The sequence below is a fragment of the Dipodomys spectabilis genome, unplaced genomic scaffold (genome assembly GCF_019054845.1).
Source record: "Dipodomys spectabilis isolate Male_0828 unplaced genomic scaffold, ASM1905484v1 ptg000125l, whole genome shotgun sequence".
Lineage (NCBI taxonomy): Eukaryota > Metazoa > Chordata > Mammalia > Rodentia > Heteromyidae > Dipodomys > Dipodomys spectabilis.
The window spans coordinates 19,029,426-19,042,807 of record NW_024870802.1 but is presented as its reverse complement, the minus strand read 5'-3'; the positions used below and the strand labels follow the sequence as shown (position 1 = coordinate 19,042,807).

Genomic DNA, 13,382 nt, shown 5'->3' with positions numbered 1-13,382 from the left:
CTTCACAGACATTGATGTTAGTAAGTATTGGATATTCATCAAACAGGTATACTTCACTATTTTAACCTGCCTCTTTAATATTGAGATTTAGGCTGCTTTCAGTCCTTGGCAACCAAATAACATGTTTGAAATTACTTTCTTTGTGCATAAGTTTTTGCCTATCTTTATTATTGTTTTCTGAACTCTCTTTCTATAAATGTTACTGAGCCAAAATGAATAGCCATTTTATAAGGTTCTTAAACATACTGCAGAGTCATTGTCCAGAGAAGTTATATCAATGAAATTCTCTGAGTGTGTGAAGGTAACCCTCTCCTTTTGAAAGGAGAGGAAAATGTACTTGTTGATAAACAAAAAGAATTACAGTAAATTTCCTTTGCGTTTTCAGGCAGATCCTTTACAGTGCCTAGTGTGTGCTAGTGTTTCAACTTTTGGTATGGCCTAGAATGTCATCTTATCTGAATAGTACAGTTGTTCATAGTTACTGTTTCATTATAGCACTTTCCTCCTTTGCAGCAGTCTATTAATAGTTGTGAATTGGATATGAAAGAGAGTCAAAAAGTCCCCTACTTCTTCAAGGAAAGCTGGGTGTCTCTTCTAACATTTCTTTCTTTCTTTTCTTTTTTTTTTGTTAGTCGTGGGGCTTGAACTCTGGGCTTTGGCGCTGGGCTTTGGCTCTGTCCTTTCGCTCTTCGGCTCAAGGCGAGTGCTCTACCACTTGAGCCACAGCGCCACTTCTGGTTTTCTAGTGCTTTATTGGAGATAAGAATCTCACAGACTTTACTGCCCAGGCTGACTTTGAACTGTGATTCTCAGATCTCAGCCTCCTGAGTAGCTAGGATTACAGGCATGAGCCACCGGTGAGCCTGGCTCTAACATTTCTTTAGGTGGCTTTAATCCTCCTACATGCTTTATTTCTCAATGTCAGTTGGTTGGCTTATGTATCCTCTAAGTAAATACAAATGCTTCCTTCATTTGATCACACACAAAAAAGTAGACCCCTTGCTTATAAAGTAAGTTAAAAAAAAAAAAACTAAAGGAAGTAGTAAGTAAAGCATTTAGCTTTCTGAAACAATTCAGATGGGGATAGGAAGTTGGTTTTAAATGGCTTAAAGGGGATTAGGGTTTTAAAGTTGGAGAAGGAGTTTGGTGCTTTGGTTTCGTCGTGCTATTGCTTTTAAAAGATTACTTCTATATTGACAATGATTCTCCCTGGAGTTTAGTCAATTTTAAGACTGTACTGAAAACAAGAGGGCTTCTTTTTGGTTGTTGTTTATACAAAATGATTGCTTAGAGTTAACAGGCTGAATCCTGAAGCCCTCCTTTCTGAACAGTAGTGTGAGGATCTATCACCAGGGAGAATCTAACAGAGGTTGTTTAATGCCCTTAATTGAGATTATCTGAGTTTTGGAGTTAAATTACATTAGGAAAATCTGGGTACAAACAGCTTCTTTGAAAAAGACACATACCTTTAAGAAAAGAGGTTTACAGTTCTTTATACAGCAGTATGAGCCCTTATTAATATATTTGAGTACTGACTGAGCAGTTAATAAAGATAAAAATCTCAAAGATTGGTACAAGTGTTCATGTAATTAGCATAATATATAAAGCATGTTTATTATACATTTTTATACATTTATCATATGAAAATGCCATAAAGTTATTAGAAAAGCAGCTCTGGCAATCTTAGTAAGTTCATAGTGAAACATACATTTGGGTTATGAAGTACAGCTAGTGAACTGTTGAAAGTGGATTTCCTTATTCTGGTTCATCTTAAGAAGCAAGTCATATTAAAATGGCCCAAGAACAGCAGTACTTCATTTATCTATGAGTAATCAAAGTTTATGCAAGATTTTTCTCATCTTCCTCAGCTCCTGGACTTGTTTATGGTCTGGGATTGGTCTACTTACCTAGCTGATTATGGGCAGCCAGCTTCTAAGTACCTTCGTGTGAATCCAAACACAGCCCTTATTCTTTTGGAGAAGTAAGTATATTCTGAAAACTTTTTAAAATAACATTTTGGCAAGTTTTGATTTAGCCACAAGATGAAGAATTAGAATTTTCTACAAAGAGAAATATTTAGATGGACTTCAAAAGCAAATTCCATTTTAATAACCAAAAGGGACTTGTGGGTGATGGTATGTTTTTGTTTGTTTGGTATTGTAGCCTGAATTTTGCAGGTGTAATTGGCCTTCCTGACATGTTCACTGGAGGGTTATAGATGTACCTTAGTGGTAGAGTGCTTGACTACCCAGTGCCAGGCCCTGGGAGTTTTGAAGAAAATGCAAAAAGGAAAAGTTAACTGGAGATAGATACAGAGATACTTCAAAAAATAAGAGAAAACATATCTTGTAAAATATGGTCAGGGTTTGGAGTATTTGCCACCATATCTCCTGGACTCTTTGAAAATAGAATAATGTGAGTTTAAAAAACAACATTGTAAAAACACCTAGCAGATTTCCTGGAGCATCTTGTCCAGCTAAACACAGACTGAGGTGTTGCTTTTTCCTCTCCATCTGTGGTACACATTGTCTTCAATCAGTCATGTTTCATTTTAAGTATTACAATTAAGACTTTCAGCTTGTAAATTAAAATTGTTATTTCCCCAGATTTCAAAAGAGCTGTGTGTGTTTGATTGGAAAGAACATCAGGAACTATTTAAGAGAAATATAATTTTTTTAATGTCACAAAGCACCTCTGAGACAAAAAGATGACTTTGAATTTTCTTTTTTCTTTTTTTTTTTGGGGGGGGGGTCCAGTTGTGGGGCCTGAACTCTGGGCTTGGGCGCTGTCCCTCAGCTCTTCAGCTCAAGGGTAGCACTCTACCACTTGAGCCACAGGGCCACTTCTGGCTTTTTTCTTATGTGGTGCTGAGGAATCGAACCCAGAGCCTCGAGCATGCAAGGCAAGTGCTCTACCACTGAGCCACCTTCCCAACCCTGACTTTGAATTTTCTGTTGCTATTTTCTCCTTTTACCTGGTTTTGCTATAAATGTGATTAATGGAGACCGGATAGGGTATTTTAGCATAGCTTATGGAGTAATAAAGAAAACAATATGATATTTAGAACCTAACATCTTTTAGTTACATACTAATGTGCAAAACCATCACTCTTAATGGAGAAAGTATAAAAGCTGTAATTTTATTAGTACCTATTTGTGTGGGTGTGTGCTGGTACTAGAGATTGAACTCGGGGCTTTGGCTTTTTTGCTTACAGTGGTTAATTGGAGATAGTGGCTCTACAACTTTTCTGGGATGACTTTGAACCTTGATCCTCCAGGTCTTAGCTTCCTGCATTGCTAGGATTATAGGTGTGAGCCATCGGCAACCTGCCTAGTACCAGTTTTTTGAAGAATATTTGTCAGACCTAGGATCATTGTACAATAATCAGAATATGCCAAGGTGGTGTGTTTTACTTGTGACAGCACAGTGTTTAATTTCTATCTAAGCTTCTTTGTTTACATGTGTTTCTAGGATGAAGGATACTAACAAAAAGAACAATATATTTGCCCAGTTCAGGAAGAATGATCGTGACAAACAGAAGCTGATAGAGACAGTGGTGAAACAGCTGAGAAGTTTGGTGAACGGCATGTCTCAGCACACATAGACTTCACATGGCTGGCGCTCAGAAAAAGCAAGGCCATGACTGAGCATCAGTTCCTAACAAGCCCGGCTTCTGATACAGAATTCAAAAGTACAGTAGAGAAAAATCCACTGTGAAGGTCCTAAACAAGAAATAACAAATACCATTTGTATGGATTTTTAAATAATTAAGTGCTATTTTATATATGGAAAACATGACAGTTTTTCAATTTTAGGAAAAAAGGCAGAGCTGTAATATATAAATAAAATTGTATATGAAACTGGTTGCAAATATATTAGAGGAAAAACTTATGTCTCTACTTATAAGTATTTTTTTCTATTTAAACTTGAATGAGCTTCAGTGTACGGTTTTGGAATGCAATCATGTCTGATGTGGGAGTATTTCACTGTCATTTTCGGACTTAACAGCTTTTTGTTTTCGCCTCAGTGTGATTTAAATAAAGTTTTTATTCTGCTGATTCTGAGCAGGAAATATGTACAATTTTAAAGCTTACTAACATCAAACTTAGTAAGGATGTGAATTATTTGTTTTACTTGGGTGGTTTAATTTAGCCTTTCAGAATATGAAGAAAATGTTTTGGATTTTCTAAAGATGTAATGTTGTGTTTACTAGTTACAATTTCTATGTCTTGCTTGTACCCACCCCGCTCTGGCTGAGTTTTGTTCAGGTTAAAGGAGGCTTCCACTTCAGGGGCAGCTTGTCTACGGCAGGTGGCATGTTCTCCTACGCAGGGAGTCGCCACCACAGGCCGGTCAAATGACACACGGCAAAACTGTATCCTCTCTGTGGAAGCAGACCAATTTAGCTAAATTCTGGAATGTACATTTTCCTATGTATGAGTCACCATGATCCAAATGCCCGTGTAAATCTGACCCTTATTTCTCTGCATTGTATTTATGCTGAACACCCACTTTGCATTTTTCAGATTTATACCTGTAAGACTGTACCTGATTCTGTAAAATAAGTGTAAAGAACTATGTTTACTTCTCCTGGTTTCAGGATGAAATATTAAAAGGTTGAGGAAGTTGTTGAAAACTGCATTGTATGCAATCAGAGCTTCTCATTTACAATTTCTTCCTCCAGGAAAGATGTTTTTAATACCCTAATTATTAGATGGGAATGACATCAAAACAAAAAACATTTGTTCTTTTGACCAGCTCATCTCTTAAAAGGTGTTGCATTAAAAAAAAAAACAAAACGCTATTTCTCAAAAAAAAAAAAAATACGGTAACCCATCCGACACAATCAGGACGGAGAGGACCCCTGTCACTCAGCTCTGCCTTTAAAAGCGGAGGAATGTGCCTGACCCTCGTTGCCCTTCCCAGCCCAGGGGGCCTGGGGCTGCCTCCCACCGCCTGGAGCAGACCCGAGTGTCTCTTCTCTACTAAGAATCCACACACTCCACCACCCAGCTTCTTCCAGCACCCTCACACACAGCTCGGGGCCCAGGTCACACGTTAGGGAAGGAGGGTGCTCAGAGCTGAGGCATTTGGAGTCGTCGGAAGGGACAAAGCCTATCTGACTGGGAGAAAGGGAGAGGGGAAAGGAGAAGAATTTCGTTCTTGAGTCCGGAATGGTGGCTCAAGGGTATCGGAGATGTCTGCTGCTTTGGCTCGTCTTTGGAGTCTTTGCAAAGCTTTGGCAGCAACGAACGAAAGTACGGTTTCCTGAAGGAACTCTGCAGTGGCAGATTAGGAGCTGGAGAAGAGCAAAGGAGAGCAGAGCAACCCCAGCCCTTTCCTCTTGGAGTGGCCAAGAGGAGGGAAACTTAAGGCGTGGGGATCCCCGAGAGCCGGAGCCAGCCAGCAGCCGGGGGGCCTTGGTGGAGTCGGGAAGCTCAGGGCGCAAAATCCCAGCTAGCGGGTGCGTGCACAGCTTTCGAGCTTGGCTTGGGGCTGAGCTGCCACGCCCAGCTTCGACCCCCTCCGTGAGCAGCGCTGCCCACCACCTCCCGCCGTCACTCAGCGCTCGTCTCGGCGCTTTAAATATGCATAAGCGCGTCACCCAGTGTGAAGCGGATCGGTCCGCAGGGAGGGAGCCCATACCTATATAACCGTGTCCGGGGCAGGCGGAGAGGCCCGAAGGAGGTGGGGCAGGGGTCTGCAGCCCTGGGGATCGCGGCTCGGGTTGACACCACCACACCGGTGAGTTGCTTCTCTCTTTGCCCTGGCTAGCTGCTTCTACCCTTGGCCCTCTGGGGTCCTGGGAGAAGGAAGGGGATATTTGGCCAGGGAAAAGGTCCTGAGCGAGCCCGCCACGAGGAAGGCTTGTTCCCTAAAGGGTCACTGCAGCCTTCCACTGACAATGTATCTGTCGAGCAGAGAGCTTGTCCGCTCTTCCTCTTGAGGTTAGCCCCGAAGCCTGGGCCCTTTGCTGACGGAACAGGTGAGCTCTGTGCCCTCTCTGAACCCTGTTTCTTGTGTCCTTCCCTCCCCCCACGTTCATTGCGCATCATCCCCCAGAGTCTGGTCATGGTTCCCTGGGGACTGAGCTGCCTGTCGGTGCTGGGGGCGGTGGGCACGGCTCTCCTGTGCGCCGGCCTGCTGCTCAGCTTGGCCCAGTACCTCTGGACCCTCCGCTGGACTCTGAGCCGGGACTCGGCCTCCGCCCTGCCTCTGCCCAAGGGCTCCATGGGCTGGCCTTTCTTCGGGGAGACGCTGCACTGGTTGGTTCAGGTGAGCAGATTGTAAGTCTCCTTTTCCCACAAGGCTTCCACTTGACCTCCATCACTCCCAATGGTCCTGGGGTTCCTAACCAGACCTTTCCAGCGCCCCAGATCAGGGAGTACTACTCACAGCTCGCGCCTTTGCCAGCTACTCTCCACACCAAAAGGTTTCCCCAAAGCAACTTAAACTTTCCCCAAACGACTTGGAGATAGAAGAGGCCTCAGGACGAGATTACTACTTTCCGCCAGCATAGCCAAGAGCCAGGGACGAGTCTCAGCCTCGAGCCCTGGGGCATGCATTCTGAATCTCCAAGTCCTCAACTTACCCTGGTATAGGAATCCTTGCGTTCCCTTGGGTACCAATGAGGCCCATTTGGGACCTTGTTTTGGAAAACAGACCAAAAACAAAAAACAACCAGCCAATCTAGGCAAGGAGTTTCTTATTAAACCACTTCAGAGCCCCTGAGGGCCTCGTTCTCCAAACCTCTCTTCCCCTTGCCTGGCAGGGCTCTCGCTTCCACAGTTCCCGCCGCGAACGTTATGGGCCAGTGTTCAAGACGCACCTGCTGGGCAGGCCGGTGGTCAGGGTGAGCGGCGCGGAGAACGTGCGCACCATCCTGCTGGGCGAGCACCGCCTGGTGCGCAGCCAGTGGCCGCAGAGCACCCACATCCTTCTGGGCTCGCATACGCTGCTAGGTGCTGTCGGTGAGCCGCACCGACGGCGGCGCCAGGTGAGCAGAAAGCCTGAGAAACGCACCTGACAGGGGTCGGGCCTGGGCCGGGAGTTGGGGTACACAGAGAACTCGATAGAGATCCCCGCTGCCCAATCAAATAGCCTTAGGCCAGTCTCTTAACCTCTCTGGTTTTGATCAATAAAGTCCAGGCAGGATCTTCCATAATTGTAATACTGAACTGGAGACTAGAGAATGCTGAGTGAAGACAAGGTGGAGGAGGAAGCATGGGTCCCTGCATGGATGCGGAGGGGGGCGAGGGGAGGGGGCCCTGGACAAAGCAAAACTAGAGGGAACAAGTTGAGGTCGGAGCTGCTTAGAAGAGGAAGAGAGCGGTCTTGGCCGGCCTGCTCCGGAATCACGGCGCCAAGGAGGCCAGCCTGCCCCCAGCTCGGATCCTCGTGCTGGTTCCAGGTCCTGGCGCGAGTGTTCAGCCGCACGGCGCTGGAGCGCTACGTGCCGCGCCTGCAGGGGGCGCTGCGGGGTGAGGTGCGCGCCTGGTGCGCCGCGCGCGGACCCGTCGCGGTGTACGAGGCAGCCAAGGCGCTCACCTTCCGCATGGCCGCGCGCATCCTCCTGGGTCTGCGGCTGGACGAGGCGCGGTGCGCAGAGCTCGCCCGGACCTTCGAGCGGCTGGTGGAGAACCTCTTCTCACTACCCTTGGACGTGCCCTTCAGCGGCCTGCGCAAGGTACCGCCCTAGGCTCCATTCTTGGGGCTCCGTGATGCGAGGGCACATCCCAGGCAGAGTCTGGATGCCCTGGGTGGCACCCCTGGAGTCCACCCAGAATCTCACCCCTAGACGGCCTGGGTGATGGTTGATGGGCACAGGAGGCACAGATTCGGTGGTATCTGGGGCCAGCACACCCTCTCTTGGGGGAGATGTGTTCAAGCTTGCTGAGTTTGGGTCAGCAGGCATCTAGCCAGTCTAGGCCTTTCACGATGCTTGATGGCTGCAGAACAAGTGGGAGAGCACCAGGGCCGCAGTCACAGGCCCAAACAGGGCGCTGAGCAGAAGAGGGTGGCTGATTTCCCCCTGCCCCTGCCCACCCGGATCCAAGACCTCTTCAGGCTTCAGAGAGGACAATGGGCTAAGAGCAGCATCCCTCTTTACCTCTCCCAACACCCTGGGGTTTCCCATTGTGTGAGTTTTCTGGTTTTAGGTGCCTGGATAGAAAGACTAGGTATGCATAGAGGGTCATGTTGTGTGCTTGTCCCCTTGGATACATTTTCTGATTTAATTCTTGCAGCCTGCAAAGTGTTATTACTCCCATTTCACTCATGAAACGGGCTCAGTGAGGTTGAATGACTTAACCAGGGTCATACAGCCGAGTATGGGCAAAGACAGAATTTGAACCCAGTACTTGGGGTACAAAACTCAAGTGTTTCATTTCTGTTCCTCCTGGGAAGAAGGGATGTTTTTGCATTGCTTGCTCCCTAAATGCTGGAAAGGCATCCATTCCTCTTGCCCCTGCCCTTACAGAAAGGAATGCTTAGTGCAATCAATAGTATTCCCAGCAGAACTTTCCTGTTTGCTCTTTCTTCTGAGCCCTAGCTCCTACTACCCAGGGCAGCGGAAAGGACAACAGACTGTTTCTGCCACAGGGCTCAGTGCCCTGCCTGCTCCCCACTCAGATGACACTATCTTGCTGGGAGTGCACTGGTGAATGATCAAGACATGATGTTTGCAGGCAGTAGGCAATTTCCTGACCAATCTAAAAGACTCACATCAGGATCTCGGCAGAGCCAGCATAGACCTGAGGTTTTCTAGGTTGGTGGTCAAGCCTGCCTGGCCCCTGATCTTGTCCCCCATGCCCTCTCTCCCTGTGCATCAGGGCATCAGGGCCAGAGACCAGTTACATCAGCACCTGGAGGAAGCCATCACTGAGAAGCTGCGTGAGGATCAGGCAGCTGAGCCAGGCGATGCCCTCAACCTGATCATTCACAGTGCTAGGGAGCTGGGCCGTGAGCTGTCCATGCAGGAGCTGAAGGTAGGTGGTGGGAAGCTGCTGCTTCTCCCCTTCCCAGGGCACCCCGCCCCTGCTGCACATTCAGAGTTTGAAAGAAGGGCACTCCTCAGGATGAGAAGAAAGAGGAGACCTGGGTTCCAATCATGTAGCCCTGCCTGGTACTTAGACTCCAGAAAAGGAGTAGTGAGGGGGTGGGGGTGAGTCCCAAATGGAAAGCACTCACAGAAAGCAACTCTCATGATTTCTTTCTACCACCTGGCCCTGGAGGGTGGGGCTCAGCCTTAGTTTCTTCTCTTAGAATGGGACTGAAAATTTCCATTTTGACCCTTCCAATTGCATTAGGAGTTCTGAAGAAAAGGAGCAATGGGCTGAATCTTGGGGTGCTGGGTGGCCACAACAGCCCTAGGGGCTGTGAAGGGAAGTGTCAGAGAGAATGGTCTCTCAGCCTTGACTAATCTAGGGGGGACTGACAACACCCCCTTCAGGCCAGGCCTCTTCAAGTGTGGCTAGAGCTTGGGAAGAAGGCCTGATTGGCTGTGGAATGTTGGGTTCCCGGGGGATTCCATCTCAGCTCCCTGTTTTATCCAAGGCAGGTCCAGCAGTTAACCTCCAGCCAGGTCAGTATTCATTGCAAGATACTATCAAGTAGTTAATCAAGTGCCAGATTCTGGGTTGGGATAATGACTGGAGCCTTAAGGTAGGAGAGGGGAAGGCACACATTCGCCCTAGAATCACAGAATCCTCTATAAATACAAACACTGGTGCTGTCCAGCATGACAGTGGATGTAGGAGGGCAGAGGCAGGCTGAAGACTGAGGCTGCTGGGGGATATCCCTTCTTGGATAAAGCAGATTGTTTAGTGATACACTTGGACCAATCCAGTAAGCCAGAAGAAGACAATGCTGGCTGTGGGTGCCTTTGCTCCACCATAATCCTAGTCGTGACAGCCTGGTCAGGGGCTTGACTACCCACAATGTGAGCACCTCAGGTTCCACCCCTGTAAAAACAAACAAAACCCAAGAGCCATCACAGCGCCGCACAGCGTTCACATGAGAATCCAGGGCGCTACTTAAGAACTCAAGGCAGATGGATGGACTGGGCTGTGCTGCATGACTTTCTCAAGTGGCAGGTTTGGATTTGTATCCGTGTCAAGACCGAGCAGCGCACAGAGCCGCTGCGGTAGTAGCACATCAAGGCTGGAAAGTTTGGATGCCTCCCCGGAGGGACTGGCTAAGCCAGGGATTCAACGTCTTCCGGCCTGCCTGTCTTACAGGAGTCGGCTGTGGAGCTCCTCTTCGCGGCTTTCTTCACCACGGCCAGCGCCAGTACGTCGCTCATCCTGCTGCTGCTGCAGCATCCGGCCGCCATCACCAAGATCCAGCAGGAGCTGGCGGCGCAGGGGCTGGGGCGCGCATGCTATTGCGCGCCCGGAGCCGCGGGGCTCCGGCCCCACTGCGGCTGCGAGCCCGACCTCAGCCTGGCGCTGCTGGGCCGCCTGCACTATGTGAACTGCGTGGTGAAGGAGGTGCTGCGCCTCCTGCCGCCGGTGTCTGGGGGTTACCGAACCGCACTGCGCACCTTCGAGCTGGACGTAAGTGTGCCGCACGCCCTCCCCGCCACCCGGGGAGAGGAGCAACAGACAAGATCCCTCTCTCTCCGGGGTCTCGGTTTTCCCACCTGTAAAATGGGCGAACCCTACTTCTACCCTACTATACCCTCTCCAGGAAGAGAGGTAAATAGCTTGTCACCCGGAGAGCCGGCAAGATTAGGAATTTTGTGTGTCAGCTTCTGTGAGAGATCCAGGTCCACTCAGGAGTGTTAGAATTTAAAAAAAAAAAAAAGTAAGCAACCATATTGTTCTCTGCGCTGCACTCCCTACTAGCCAGGGAGTGTAGATGGGAACAAAGGTGACACCCCTCTCCACTGGCTCCCTCGCCGGATCTAATAACCAGTGTTACCTGTCCTGGGCCCAGGCTTAGGCTGCATTCCCAGAAGCGCTTGGGAATTTAATCGCAATGTTCTCAGGCTGTGCTGGGCTGAGCAAGGTTAAGGTCTGGGCTGCACTCCATTCAGTCTGGGCCTCAGTTTACTTATTCTCTGGAAGGAAGCTGGCTTGTTCCTTTCCAGCTCTGATATTCCAGTGATATTCCTGGGTTGTGTGGTGAAGTGGCAGCAGTTGGGAATTAGTGCCTAGGCCTATCACCCCAGCCTGAGAACACAAAGCCCAGGGGCTAGGTGGGCCCCTGGCGGAGTGAGCACCCTGGGTCTAGAGGTACAGCTCAGTGGTAGTGTTTGCTTAGCGTGTGAAAGGCCCTGGGTTCAATCCTCCAACCCCAAAGAGTGGATTATGCCGGGGGGGGGGGGGGGGGGGGGGGCTCCATGCAGAGGGAGGGCACCAGGACCCATAACTTCCTCTCACAGGGAGGGGAGAGAGCCGTCCCCGGAGCTGTGTGATAGCAAAACATTCTGGGAGCTGCCATTTGAGCTAGCAGTGAGGGTTAGAATGGGGATGGCGCAACCCAGAGAGGGAAGAGCCTAAAGGAAGGTGCGGTGTGGAAGGCTCTTGGATGCTGAAACTCGGAAATCATATTTTATTCTTTACTTGCCTCAGGGAAGTTGGGGAGAGCACAGGACCAGGGAAGGTCAAGGGGAAGATAGAGAGGGGACAGAGAGGGGGTGTTCATAGGCACTTTCCAGTGGGAAAATGAGGGATTAGAGAGAACAGAGCTGTTCCTGGGGTGACTCCAAGATGTCCTTTCTCTCTAGTGAAAACCTCTCAGCAGTTCTGACATTCCATCCCAGGCACATGGAACAGGCTTGGGGAACCAGAGCAAGAGAAGCTCAGAGACTGGAAAATATCACAAGTCGGAAGGGGCGGGGAATAGGGACGTGACTTAATGTTAGAGCACTTGCTGGGGATCTCACTGTGTTTTCCATTCCCAGCACAGGGAAACAAAGAAGAAAAAAAACCCACAGAATGGAGGTTGATGGGGGTGGAAAGGGAATTGCAAAGTTGTCTTACAGTGTATTAAGGATTCAGGGTTATGTATGCGCATCTTCTTAAAGGATGGCTAATGTGAACATACTGTTCAGGGGTGGGTGACAAGGACCGGGAATTACTAAGGGGGAGGGGCTGTCCTTGTCATTTGCGTTGTTCCTCAGGGCAGCTGGTAGATGCGGGGCTGGAATATAGATCTCCTAATATCACCAGAAAAGGGACGGATAAAGACACGGGGAAATAAACATTAGTTCTGTTTGCTGATTCCCAGTAGGCTCCAGACCTGTTGCAGGCAATTTTATTCAGGCTCTACCCATTAAGAAATGTAGGGGAGAGAGCGAGAGATAGAGGTGGGGAGGGAGAGGGAGAGAGAGAGAATATGTCCAAGGTCTTATAGCTCACCAGTGAAGGGGGCTGGCTTCCTGATTAACCCGCTTTCCATTGGTTTCCCCAAAACCTATTTGGCGCATCTGGGATAGTGGATGGGTTCAGGCCATTTCCAGGTGCATTGTGGTCAGGGTGGTCCCCTCACTTCCTCGTAGGGCTACCAGATTCCCAAAGGCTGGAGCGTGATGTATAGCATCCGAGACACCCACGAGACGGCGGCAGTGTACCGGAGCCCTCCGGAGGGCTTTGACCCGGAGCGCTTTGACGCTCGGAGTGAAGATGCACCCGGCTCCCCTGGCCGCTTCCATTACATCCCGTTCGGCGGCGGTGCGCGCAGCTGCCTGGGCCAGGAGTTGGCGCAGGCTGTGCTCCAGCTGCTAGCAGTGGAGCTGGTGCGCACTGCGCGCTGGGAACTGGCGACGCCCTCCTTCCCCGCCATGCAGACGGTGCCCATCGTGCACCCAGTGGACGGACTACGACTGTTTTTCTGTCCGCTTGCAACATCGGCCGCGGGGGATGGGCCGCATCTCTGACCTGCAGCGTTGCGACTCCCGACTCCCGGGGCCTTGCAGTGCGCTTACGGGTTCACCTAGTTCCCTAGTTCCACAAACTTTTCATGGGATGCCGCTCTGCCTGGGACTGGGAGGAGGAGCGGGCGCCGCAGTCACCTTGCGGGAGGACAGTCCCGCCAGGGAGAAGGTGCCTCCTGCTCTCCGCACCTTGCGGAATGAAGGTGGTAGGTTTAAGTCTCTTCTCCACTTTCCAAGATCGCAAAGCTGGATGGAGAAAACCGATCGATGCCCCACGGGTGTAACCCGGTTTCACCTTTCCGTGGCAATCGGGTAGGATCACGGGTCCTGGTGTATGTGTGTGTGTGTGTGTGATGTGATGTGCACAGGGAGGGTGGATATTCCGTCTATCCCACCTTTCGAGCAAGCCAGGACGCCAGGATGAGACCCTGATCTGACACTGGGCCGTAGGGCAAGCTGAGAAGTCGAGCAACTCGAAAGGCCCAGAGAACCTTTTCCCCGT

The 13,382-nt window shown here is 49.5% G+C and overlaps 2 protein-coding genes across 2 annotated transcripts in view; both read left to right on the top strand.

Annotated features, from left to right (window-relative positions):
• The window catches only part of Exoc6 (exocyst complex component 6), a 119,961-nt gene extending 115,322 nt beyond the window's left edge, over positions 1-4,639 (top strand). The window contains exons 21-22 of the mRNA XM_042689288.1: positions 1,869-1,981; positions 3,472-4,639. Coding sequence (XP_042545222.1) covers positions 1,869-1,981; positions 3,472-3,604 — 246 coding nt within the window. The 3' untranslated portion in view covers positions 3,605-4,639. The remainder of the gene's footprint in view (positions 1-1,868; positions 1,982-3,471) is intronic.
• A 1,433-nt stretch (positions 4,640-6,072) lies between these two features.
• LOC122115860 (cytochrome P450 26C1) lies at positions 6,073-12,883 on the top strand. Its single transcript, XM_042689431.1, has 6 exons — positions 6,073-6,276; positions 6,773-6,997; positions 7,412-7,687; positions 8,832-8,987; positions 10,239-10,556; positions 12,506-12,883. The coding sequence occupies exons 1-6, from the start codon at positions 6,073-6,075 to the stop codon at positions 12,881-12,883; spliced, it is 1,557 nt and encodes a 518-aa protein (XP_042545365.1).
• Positions 12,884-13,382: the final 499 nt, after the last annotated feature.